Here is a 12273-nt window from a genome sequence, read left to right as displayed (position 1 = left end):
GGTCGTGCATGCTTGTCTATGTACATGCGTGTGCAACCCCTGTACCCCACTGTGTATGAACTGGACTTGACTGGATGAGGTCATGCTGAAGCAAGGCCTAGTTGTCAGAGATTCGGGGGGGCTAAGGTGGTCGGGAGGTTTGGATACCTCATACAGTACATTATGGTGTGTGTGTGCATGTGGGTGTGTGTGTGTGTGATGGATCTGACAGAGCAGAATTTTGGCATGAGCAGCAAAAATGACATCATTGCTACAGACTTTCTTGGTAATCCATCAACTCTGAGGCCTCAGCGTGTGTGAAGCTGCACGTTTATAACTGACTGTGAGAGTGTTTACCTTTCTATGTTTCACAATCTGTCACAGACACTTTGCTGGCAACATTTCTTATAACCACGTCAAGAGACATCCTGGAAGCTCCACTGAGTGTGTCTGGAGTTGACATAGCAACCTCCCTCCCCATGAGCCTCTTTACTGTTCCATTGTCTTTCTGACATCATTTCCTGTGTCTGAGCATATCTTGGAGGGTCTACACGTGCATGAGTATGTGTGTGTGAGAGAGAGAGAAAGAGAGAGAGAGAAAAGACACAGCAGGAAATATGACTAAGCTGTGAGAGTGTGGGAACAGAGGGGGGAGACAGGAGGGAGGGAGACAGACGTGGTGGGGGGCAGGGGAGAGGGGGAGGCAGTCGGGCTGTAATTATGCGGAGCCAGTGATCTCAGGAAGGTTGGCTGAGGTTTAGGGAATGTGCTTTCCCCCTCCCCCCTTTCCCCTCCTGCATTGGGGGGTTGATTAGTCAGGGGCACAGTGGCGTAAAAGCCTACGCAAAGTTCACCTCTCTGCTAACACTGTTAGTGGGTGTGTCTACATGCACCTAAGAGCTGTAATAATAAATAAAAAGCTTGACTCTCTTGCCCCCATTTTTCGCTCGATCTTTCTATCAAACTCTCCTTCTTTTCCTCTCCCTTTATCTCTCGCTCATTCTTGGCTACATATGCTGTAAATTAAATTTTCTTTGAAGTGTCGATGACATCATAAATTTAATGTTTGGCTGCTGGGTTCCCATGGAAACGTTGATGTCAGAAAGCGGTGCGGGCCTGTTGGAGCAGCAGCAGTTGAGTGATGAAGGAGAGGCAGTGAGTGTGCGTCCATGCGGGTGTATGTCTGTCTGTGTGAGCGCATATAAGTGGTTAAATGCAAGTTTGAGCAGACATGTCAGTTTACAGTTTAATAGTGTGGTGACGCAGTCGACTCTGTGGACTGGTGGAGTTTACAACCTCTACCCCCATACAGTGGGGGAGGGCGGGGGGAGGAGGTGGGGATTTAAATTACAGAGGCAGTGGAATGTGGTGGAGCAAGGCAACTTAGCTAAAGATTAATCCTGTTGATACCATCAACCAATAACTATCATTACAGAAGCAATGAGTTGTTGCTATATATTTACAACATGATATTACACTTCAGAGGCTTCTGTCCATTCTGCCAGATGTGCACAGGACCTGTGTGACCTGGTGTGAGATGACAGCTATGGATCATCTCTTCTCTCTCATCTGCTGTTTGGTCGCTTTAATGTTTCTGCCTTGGATATTATTTACAACCAACCAATCAGACCCCTCCATCACCCCACCCTTTTCGCGACCTCCCCTATTCACCCCCTATACAACCAGTATGTTGACCTGTCATGTGTCCGTCTGTCCCTGCATGCTGGCACCATTGGCCAGGAAGGCATTGTGACCCCAACACACACACACACACACACCTCTATCTCTCATCTGGAATGTTTGTTCTGAGAGGGTCCTGTTACGCAGGAGGGGGGGGGGGGGGGGGGGGGGTTATGGTTCTGGACTGCAACAACATCACAGCACTCACAGCACCAAAGAATGGGGAGAAAGGGAGGGGTGAAGAGGGGGAGGGGAGATGGCAGGACGAGAACATAAAGAAGAAGAGTCCCATAACAGGACGACTGTCTGCCTCTCTCTGTCCCTTTCTCCCTCCTTTTCCATCCCTCCATTCCTCCCTCTTCCTATCTCTCCACCTCCCTCTTTTGCACTGTTTACGCCCTCAGTGAGCGTGTGAGACGAGGCGGAGAGCTGTGTGCTGAGCAGAGCAGACACACACTCCTTCACACAGCTGGCACATACAGAGGAAACTATTCCAGAGTTTGAGAGGTGAGTTGGGTTAACTTTACTGGGATATGGGTTTCTGCTATTGCACACATACATCATATGCAAACTAACACAAAGACAGATACACACAGACACACATTTACACCCAGTAAAGAAAGTTAAAGTGACTCACAGCTCTTTTGTTAGTTTGGAATATTTTCTTCTAGAGTCTTCTACTTATGTACTAATTTCTCACGTTAAGAATCTGTCATGCTCAAATCTCATAATATGTTATGTAGTTGTGTTTGAATTAATGGATCTTAACCAAACTTGTGTTAAATTCATTTATATAAGTATTAAAATGTTTAAGGTTTCAATCAGATGTCAGAACAATGCTTTTGTCTGAAGAAGTTCTGTAGAAAAGTGATCCACTTCTTGTAAATGTTTTGACTCTTCAGATCTGTGTCTTTAGGTCTTTCCTCTCAGATCTGCTTTGTGGAAATCTGGAGGTCAGACATCTGCTCACAGCCTGCCTCTCCCCAATCCAGTGGGCACCCTAAATCTAAGGCCTACCCTCACTTCCACCCCAACCCAGACTGGGGAAGAGACAGGAGCCAGCAGGGAGCCTGGTGAAGGGAGACAGAGATTACTGCCAGAGGGATAGTTAACAGACCGTGACCCCTGACCCCCAAACCCCAGTCCCTTGACCTCTCTGTGTACTATCCAGAGCAGCCATGGACGACAATCAGCTGACAGACAAGGGTGTGTCAGGAGAGGAAACAGTGTGCGCCGTGTTGGCCCGCTACGAGGGAACCCTGAGGGACGCTGTCAGGAAGATTCACATGGACGTTAGTACCTTCAAGCAGGGTGTGGAGCTGCGCTTAGAGGAGGCAGGGTTGGGGGGGGCGTTGGGCCAGGCGGTGGCCCAGCTGCAGCAGGAGAACCGGCAGCTCCGGGTTCAATTGGAGACTCTGACCCGACAGGTGGAGCTCCTCACTGGGAAGCTGTGGGATCGCAGTGCAGTGCTGAACAACCACAACCACTGGGACCTTCAGGACACACACGGCCAGAATAGGACCCAGACCCAGTCCCAGACCAAGCCCCAGGTAGCGCAGTCAAGCATCAGCCAGACAAGTCCCCCATCTCCCCCTTTTTCCCTCATTAGCTCTAGTAATCCCCCTGGTCCTGGTCTGGGACCTCAAGTGTCCACCCCTTCTGGTACAGACTCAAGCTGTCTTGGCCCAGTGTCCAGTCTTTTTGACTCAGTCTCCACCACCCCTGGCCCAGTGTCCAGCCCCACTGGCCCAGTCTCCAGCCCCACTGGCCCAGTCTCCAGCCCCACCACGGCCCGCTTCTCCAGCAAAGCCACCTTCACAGTGTCCAGCAAGACTAATGTGAGTAGCCTACAGAATAACACAAGTGTCCTGCAAAATAATCAACCTCCTCTGTGCCCTACTAGCGGCCTGTCTCTGTTAGGTGGTGTTACCTTGAATGTAAGAGATAACCACCCACAGCATGATGGTTTTTCTTTTAAAGCTTCATGACAAGACTAAATTGTGTGGGTGGCATTATAACTGTGTCTAGTTAATGTGATATCGTTTGGTTACCGCAATATGCTCATTAGTTTTACTACTGTGTCACTGTGGTTAACTGAGCTGATAACTGATGACAGTTTAGGCTCACATCGTGACTGACTGGTGCAGATCATGAGACCACTTTTTTGCCTTGATTATTCACTCAAATCTGCTCTCTGAAAAAGCAACAGTCTGCACGCAGATGTGACTCTGATAAGCAGCCCTGTAGCCACAGCTAGAGAGCTGCCAGGGGAATGTGTGTAGACTTGCCATCAGCTTCACTAGCTGTTACTGCACATCCACACCTGTCGAACTCATACACACCCGCACACACCCACGCACGTGACTTTTGGCACTGCTTCTTCGCTGCCATACCTAGTTGGAGGTAACACCAAATTTAAGATGCGGCTGTCCAGCTTCACCATATGAACCTGGTCATTGACTGACTCCCAGCCAGAACACTGAAGGAGCAGAGCACAGTCTGGTGTGACTAACTCAACAGGTCATGTGACTTACAGATAGATAAGAGGTGTGTGTGTTATCTGAGAGTTCTCTGTGGAAAATCCATCAGACCACACTAACCCTGTCAGAGTGAGAAAACCCAGACACAGACATCACGCACATCCTGGGACTTACTCAGTTAAAGACAGTATATTTTCCAGGTTCATGTGTTTCTCCCCATCTCTGACATACAAGAGTATACTGCTCCCTCCTCCACTCTCCACTCACACACTCTCACGAACACAGAGGGGAAAACACACACCCCATTCACATTCCTCTGTGATGAGAAATCTTAGACTCTATCGCTCACTATTTTGTATATGCTGTATGTCTGTATTTTAACATTTACATTTACATTCAGTAATTTAGCAGACGCTCTTATCCAGAGCGACTTACAGTAAGTACAGTGACATTCCCCCGAGGCAAGTAGGGTCAAGTGCCTTGCCCAAGGCCCAACTTCATTTGGCACGGATGGGAATCGAACCAGCAACCTTCTGATTAATAGCCCGATTCCCTTAGCGCTCAGCCATCTGACTCCCCTTTTTATGTGTGTACTGTTTCTTTAAAAGAGAGAGAGGGATGTAGAGTTAGAGAGAGAGAGAGAGAGAGAGAGAGAGAGAGAGAGAGAGAGAGAGAGAGAGAAGTTACTGAAAGTGCTTTTTGCCAGATTCTTGTGATATTAGACTGCCTGTTAATAGTGCAGTGTGATGGCATTTCTGTCTGTGTGCTTTGCAGAGTATCGAACGTGAGGAACCAGCTCCTCCCTCCTCTGGGCTTGAGAACGGACACTCTATTGCCTCAGACAAACCATTTACAACCCCAGACAAACACTCTTCTCACCCAGGTGAAACTCCCACTCAACCAAGTTCCCCAACATTAACCTTTAACAGAAGAAAAAATATGTACTCAACTGCAAAGGAGTGCGTCCTAAGAACTCAGAACAGCAACGTATATGTTATATTTGTTCTTGGTAAATGCATGTGTATTCGTTCTTTCAATCAGAAAATTCAACCATGCTTTTTGGGAAGAGTCTGCAAGACACTAACAGCCCACACCAACATGCGGCATCTGTTCCCATACCGATGCCACACCTGCCCATAACTGCCACAACCAAGGTGTCTGAAGCCTCAGCAACCTCCCTCATGAACATCCCTGAGTCCTCCAGTAATCCTGTCAGTCCCTCGCATGTCCCAGAGCCCCTGCCGCTCAGTCAATCAACTGGTAACAACAAGCAGCCTCTACCAACCCCAGAGACCCCCTCACAGCCAGGTAAGAGAGAGATCAATCTATTTATTGCTTATCTACATCTTAGCAACCAAGTCCTTAACCTAAAACTGACTCACAAAGAGCTTTCAAAATGTAATTGTTAACTGAGGTGAGGTGTGATGAAGTCCTCTTCTGTACACCTCCACATTCCACATAACTCTCTAACTCATCCATTCCTGTGACTCTTCTCCTTCTATTGTAGTTTCCTTAATGAAGACTTTGACTCCATCTCCCATCAGAGCGTTGGGTTCTCCCCAACTTCAAGGTAAGAGTGTGAAGCAGCGTCTGTAAATTCACTAAATGCACCTCGAACTAGGAACAGGTATGCATCAAAAGGATTATCGAGACCTAGAACTAGACCTAAAACCTTGTGTGGTGCAGTTTTCATCTCTATGGTCAACTCTGCTTGTGTGTCCTTTGCAGACAGGTCCGCAACCCGTCAGTCGGTCAGCTGTGGTCTGCACCAGCTTGATACAGAGAGGCAAGTTCAAATATTAAGTCCAGCTGACTGCATTCAAACATGACTTTAGTGCTGTTCTATCTGTCTGTCTGCCTGACTGTCTGCCTGTCTAACATATGTGTCTGTCTCAGGGTCATGGATGTGAGCAGAGGTGTGTCTCTGGGGAGGGGTATGGAGAAAAGGCGGGAGCTAGTAAGGTCACAGACTCTGCCCCGGAACATTGGTGCACAGGTGCGCCGACCATTTTTTGAGAAGCTTGATTCTGAAGCGGACAGGTAACTGCTGAATAAACCTTCCTCTGTGATCTCAGCGTCTGGCTGGTGTCTGCTTGTTTTTCTGACCTGTCAGTCTCTTACTCTATCCCTCCCCCTCTTAGTAGGCCTAAAACTGTGGACTCCAAGCCAAAACTGAAACGTTCTCAGAGTTTTGGAGTTTCCAGTGCCAGCAGCATCAAACAGATTCTCCTGGAGTGGTGTCGCTCCAAAACCATAGGCTACCAGGTAAACATGCTTCAGTCTCAAGCGACCACCTAAACTTTTTATACTTTACTTACTATTGTGTTTGCCTGTAAGTGAAGTATAATATTTATTGCTTTCAATGTTTTCACATATCTTGTTTGTTCTCATGTCTTGTTTACTTTGTACACTGACACATTCTTTTAACCTCACCGACCTTCCTCATATTCTACAGAATATTGACATCCAGAACTTTTCATCAACTTGGAGTGACGGCATGGCTTTTTGTGCACTGGTCCATTCCTTCTTCCCGACAGAGTTTGATTACAACCTCCTGACTCCTGCCAACCGCAAACACAACTTTGAGTTGGCCTTCCGTACTGCAGAGTAAGAAGCATATGTCAAAAAATAAAATCCCTGAACCAACACTGAATACTAAATGTAAAATGACACTATTACAGCACCAGCTTTATTTATTTAGGACAGAGCAGCTCTGGTTTATAAGAATAGAGCACCCTTTGACTGATTATGATAGATAAACCAAATGAGCCTGGTGCCTTCAACTGTTTATCACATAAACTGTTTATCACATAAACATGTTTAACACATGCTCTTTTAAAACGTTTTCCATGGGTAACTGTAGAGGGGCAGAGTGTCCTGCACGCACAACCACAAATAGAAACAAGATTCATGGAATCACTTTCTGACTAGTCACAGTCCATGCAAATCATTAATAGCGCTCATGCATCAAAACACTTGGGATTGCATTACAAAATTTCCGTTTGCATCTCTGTCTAGATTGTCTGTCTGGAAGTCCCCCACCCTCCATCCTCTTCGCCATGACTTCCTTCTCTCTCCTCCCCTTTCCTCCTCTTCGCTTCTGTCTTGTTCAGTTAGTTAAGGTCAGCACCATTGAACAATATTGTTGTTCCAGGGAGAAGGCAAACTGCGACCGTCTGATCGAGGTGGAGGATATGATGGTGATGGGCAGGAAGCCAGACCCCATGTGTGTCTTCACCTACGTCCAGTCCCTCTACAACCACCTGAGGAAGTTTGAGTGATGACCCAGACCCAGTCTCACATCCACTACTACACCCTATCTGGGCCCACAACCACATCCACCACCACACCCTACCCTGGGCTCAGTAACATATCCACTACACTGCAGGCCCAGTCCCATATCCAACACTACACCCTATACTCTGGTCCCAATCCAAGCCTAGTCCCAGTCCCATATTCCCTACTACAGCCTGTATGCTCTCCTTCCTTTGACCCATTCAGACCTGCTGAAGGACAACCCATGACAGTCCCAACTGTCTCTCCTGGGGTTAGCAAGAGTGCTGCACAGTTGGACCGATTCTGGACAGACTACACTGACCCCTGATGGTAAAAACAGAACACTTCAGCAGCACTGCAGTCTCATCACCATGAGGTCTCACAGGACTAATAAGAAACACAGATACACCCTGGAATTAGGCTATGGACAACTGCCAGCCCTGAGACAGTGCAAAACAATACAGCCCTGAAAACAGATACTTGACTATTTCTGTCAAGTATCGGACTGTTTCTCTGACTGTGTGTGTGAGTATGTATGCCTCTCTGACTTTCTACAGTTTGTATGTATGAGGTTTTGATTATCTATTGTCATAGCAGAACAAAATTAGGAAATTAAAAATGTCCTCTGATTATTGCACTGGACAGCGCATGGCTTTTGGGATGAGACTGACAAATGCCATAGTATGTGACAACTGTAACAGTCACTTGATCATAGTTCTATTTTTATTCAGTTTCTCAACTGTCATCGTTTGGTTCTGTGGGCCAACAGTTATAGGACAAAGCTTGTCTAAAGGATGCATCTGTTGTTTTTTTTATTGTTTAGCCATAAGCCCCTCAACCAGGGCTTAGCCCACCTCACAGAGCTCTTAATGAGGTAGGAAGGACAACAAACACCTATCAGAAACACAAGTAGACAGTTGACCTTTCAATGTGCAGATATGCCATCATGCTTTTGTTTTTTACAACATGTAAAACGTATTTACACTGTTGCAGTCTATACTGAAGTGTCATGGGGATTCACATGTACTCAACATCCAGTACCAAATGTAACTGAGGCAACCACACAATGCCTTAACTAACTGAAAAGATTGTATCAAAAGAACCTGGGTATTTTTTTAAATCATAGATCATAATTAACATTAATGAATGTGACACCACACAGCGGAATTGTTCACTGATTGATCTCAATTACAGTGTAAACATTCTAAAATGTTTACAGACACTAGAGGTCTAAAATATTTACAGACACTAGGCTATATCAACCTATATTCTACGTCTGACATGAATTACGCATTGAACGGTTTTGACAGTGTCTTAACCGTTTAGATCATTATAGGCTACTTGGTTCCTTCATACCCAGACAAGTTGCCTATTCACTTTTAAATCAAAAGAAAGCATAGGTTATATTAACAACTCAAAGTAAATTTACAGACAACAGACTACGTTTTTCTAATGCTCTGTAGCCCGGTAGGCCCGGGTTTGTTCAGATCCGACGATTCTACAGAACCTCTGACCACCTACTCCTTGGACGTCCTGCTCAGTCCGTGCGCCAAGCAATCATCTCCACGGGTTTTCCACATGGATGGCCCGTCTGACCATTATCTGACAAACAGATCCACGCGGAGTGTCAGAAATCAACAGCAGCGGAAACCCCAGTTTAATATCGTCGCCTTTCAGATTCTGCTTGGGAAAGGGAAATAGCGATGAGGATTAAAGAGACGGACTCAATATTACAAGCCCCTAACACCTGAACCATGCGCAGATTGATTCGGGGTGAGCGACAGCGTGCGTGGGGTATAAAGGGATCTTCACTACCCAGCACCGGATGCATATTTACCCATGACATCTGGCCAAGTTGGTCATAGACAGAATATGGCTCTTTTTGCCCACCCAGAATTTTCTGCGCGTGCATTCACTGACCACAGAGACTTTACTGCGCCTTTTGGAGACCAAGATGACGGTAAAGGTATGGTGGAAATGCTTTTTAAATCTGAAATCAAAAAGTTAGACTAACGTTTTCCATAGTCATGACAACAACGAACATTAATTAATATAGACCTATCTAAAGTAAAGAACATATTTGATATAATTTACTATAGCCTACATTTTCTCAAATCTCAAATGTCATTTTTTCTTATTGATACATTTTTATATCTGTCGAGTTTTACTATATTGCGATATTGTAGGATAATTAAAAAATGTTCCTTCATCTGTATTTAAGGCTAAAACTTGTCGGCTTTATTTATAGAGACAGGAAAGCAGGGAGAGAGGGAGAGGCTAATGGTCCGTGAGGGAATCGAGTATGGGCCCCTGCGTTAAGTCTAGCGATTATGTGCTCTTATCTGGTGACCCACCAGGGCGCCCCAATAAAACAGTTTTGGATTGAGCTACTTGCTCAAAAGGAAATTGAGTTTTAACCTCAAATGGGATTTTGTTTGTTAATTGTATTCTGAATCATTTGCCATGCAGACATGAGAAGTGATGGGTCTGCCGCTGTCCCGTCGCCTGAACGAGGCGGATGTAGTGAAGGTCAGCGGAAGCGCAAAAGAACCATCTTCAGCCGTGCGCAATTATCGGAACTTGAGCAAGCGTTCGCCATGACCCCATACCCAGATATCACCCTCCGTGAGCGCTTGGCAGCGCACACCCGTCTTCCTGAAAGCAAAATCCAGGTTGGTAACTCAGTAATACCCTCTGATAAGGTCAGTTTGAAAGGCCGCTCTTGACACAGGCGATTGATTCAGCCTGATCTTAATGCTTGTGTTATAGGTGTGGTTCCAAAACAGACGTGCCAGGAGCATCAAGAGTGGTAGACTCCTTAAGTCAACCAAGGTTGTTCATGGAGGATGTGCTCCTGCAGCCTGCCAACTCCGGGGCAGAGCTCCCTCTCCTGGGCCCTCCTCCTTTTCCTCCACCCCTGCCATGGAGCTGTTCAGGCCGGACCAGAGCCAGTGTGAGGATGGACAGCAGCAGCTCTTCTGTTCTGACTGGCGCAACCTCTGCAACTACCCAACCTCCCACCAGCCCCCGGCCGTCTCTCCCAACTTGTCAGAGTCTCTCCTCTGGGAGGACGACTGCCGCCTTCCCCTGGGAGCCTTGCCTGCCCCTGCAGCCATGCTCAGACAGCCCCACACCCCCCGTCCGTATCAGGCCTGTGCCGTGGCTTCAGGGTTCAGGAACTACACGTCCCAGAGTCTGGCTGGGGGTGCCACCAGGTATGGGGCTCACTGTTCAGTGGACCAGGTGGTGCCTTCCAACCCTCAGCAGATGTACTGGGACATGGGCCCTGCCCAGACACAGACCTCCATGGGCTACATTTCCGACCTCATCTACAACGCTGCCATCGTCACCAACTTTCTGGAGTTCTGAACCCTATCGCTCCAAACTGTGACTATGCCTCCCCTGATATCCACACCATAAATTAAAAACTCAGGCATTGTTATTTATTGACCATTCTGAAACAGAACAATGTCATCAAGACTGGAAATGGATGATGGGAGCATCCCTGCCTTCTCTTCCCTATCTAAACCTCCTTCACGACTCTTCTGTCCATCATGTATGTGTGTTTGTTTTTACAGTGACCAAACTGTGGTAACTAAGCAGCATTACTTTTACATCAAGTAGTGTGTGTGTCGTTTGCCATCTTGTAAGTGTGGTATATAAATTGGCAAAATTAAGAATTTAAGTTTCCCGTTTCCAGTTTACATTATGTTCTGTAGTCTGTGGTGTTTAGAAAGACTGTATTGGCTGTCTGTTGTGACCTGAGAACCTATCTGATATGAAAAACATTAAGCCAGTTGTTTAGACAAACTTATCTGGTTGTAGAGACCCACTATCTGACCAGAGATTTGATCCTTGAAATGTTTAGCTCTTTGGGGAGTATTATCCTTCAAAATATCCAGATTAAAATGATTCCTTGTGGAAAGATACCACGACAGATATAATTATTCTCTGTAGATTTTTTCCCTGTAAGTATGAGATGGACAGAGGGGAAAATGAATAATAAGAAATAAATTAGAACTGGAGCTCAGATTCTATCAGCTTAGCAGCTCTTTAATTCTGGCTGGATTTAGGTTCTGCACTGAATTGTTATATGTGAGTCTACAGGACAAATATGACAGGAGACTGCTGGACACTGATCTCTGCATATCATAATCATCTTTAATACCAAATCATCTTTCAATAAACCCTTAATCCTGGTGTCAAATCTCAGATCTTAGATACTTTTTTGTATATTCCAGATGTAGTTACATGGTTTAATCTTTCAGTTGAGATGAAAGGACAAATGCTTATTTACTGATCATATATTGGTACAGTGGGGCAGGATCAGATCTTTAGATATCATATTAGAATTGTTTTGCATCCTGACAGGAGATCTCTGTTGTTGTAGAGGATTTAGGCTTTTCCTACTCCAGCTCACAGAGGGACATTGTAATTGGTTGTTTTTGTTCCCTGGGATAGAAGGCCTCTTAGCCCCTGACAAATCAGCAGTCCAGTTACACACCCACCCTCACCCAGTCCTGGACATAGCCTAACCTAGGACTGATACAAGTACCTGGACATCTGGTAACTTGTCGGAATTCTACATAGCAGCACAGACTCACAGATACTTGTTTAGCACCAGAACAGAATTCTTAACTATCAAGCTACAATGCATCCGAAAAGTATTCTCAGTGCTTCACTTTCTCCACATTTATTCAATCCTTATTCCAAAATTAATTTATTTTTTCCCCTCTAAATTCTACACCAATTCCCAATAATGACAAGGTGAAAAAACTAAGAACTAAAATAATGAGTATGATGCTACAAGCTCGGCACACCTATCTTCTGTCATGGCAAAGGCAGTGAATACTTGAAT

General features: G+C 45.8%; 2 protein-coding genes across 4 annotated transcripts; both read left to right on the top strand.

Moving 5' to 3' along the window:
- The first annotated feature begins 1903 nt into the window (after window positions 1–1903).
- Window positions 1904–8501, top strand: smtnl (smoothelin, like). 3 transcript variants are annotated; one of them, XM_047035546.1, is made up of 10 exons: window positions 1904–2166; window positions 2576–3497; window positions 4914–5022; window positions 5181–5447; window positions 5647–5709; window positions 5868–5925; window positions 6036–6179; window positions 6284–6404; window positions 6595–6746; window positions 7294–8501. In XM_047035546.1, the coding sequence occupies exons 2-10, from the start codon at window positions 2838–2840 to the stop codon at window positions 7418–7420; spliced, it is 1701 nt and encodes a 566-aa protein (XP_046891502.1). In that variant the 5' UTR covers window positions 1904–2166; window positions 2576–2837; the 3' UTR covers window positions 7421–8501. The 3 variants fall into 3 exon arrangements, with proteins under 3 accessions (XP_046891502.1, XP_046891500.1, XP_046891501.1); XM_047035544.1 differs by having other exon boundaries at window positions 1906–2166; window positions 6281–6404; XM_047035545.1 differs by having other exon boundaries at window positions 1906–2166; window positions 2562–3497; window positions 6281–6404.
- Window positions 8502–9082: 581 nt separating this feature from the next.
- Window positions 9083–11990, top strand: LOC124477627 (homeobox protein SEBOX-like). The gene is made up of 3 exons (XM_047035549.1): window positions 9083–9381; window positions 9885–10087; window positions 10185–11990. Exons 1-3 carry the CDS (start codon window positions 9255–9257, stop codon window positions 10782–10784), a joined length of 930 nt encoding a protein of 309 aa, XP_046891505.1. The 5' UTR covers window positions 9083–9254; the 3' UTR covers window positions 10785–11990.
- Window positions 11991–12273: the final 283 nt, after the last annotated feature.

Source organism: Hypomesus transpacificus, chromosome 15 (genome assembly GCF_021917145.1).
Source record: "Hypomesus transpacificus isolate Combined female chromosome 15, fHypTra1, whole genome shotgun sequence".
Classification (NCBI taxonomy): Eukaryota; Metazoa; Chordata; class Actinopteri; order Osmeriformes; family Osmeridae; genus Hypomesus; species Hypomesus transpacificus.
The sequence above is the reverse complement of the archived record's forward strand: the minus strand, read 5'-3'. Positions and strand labels throughout refer to the sequence as shown.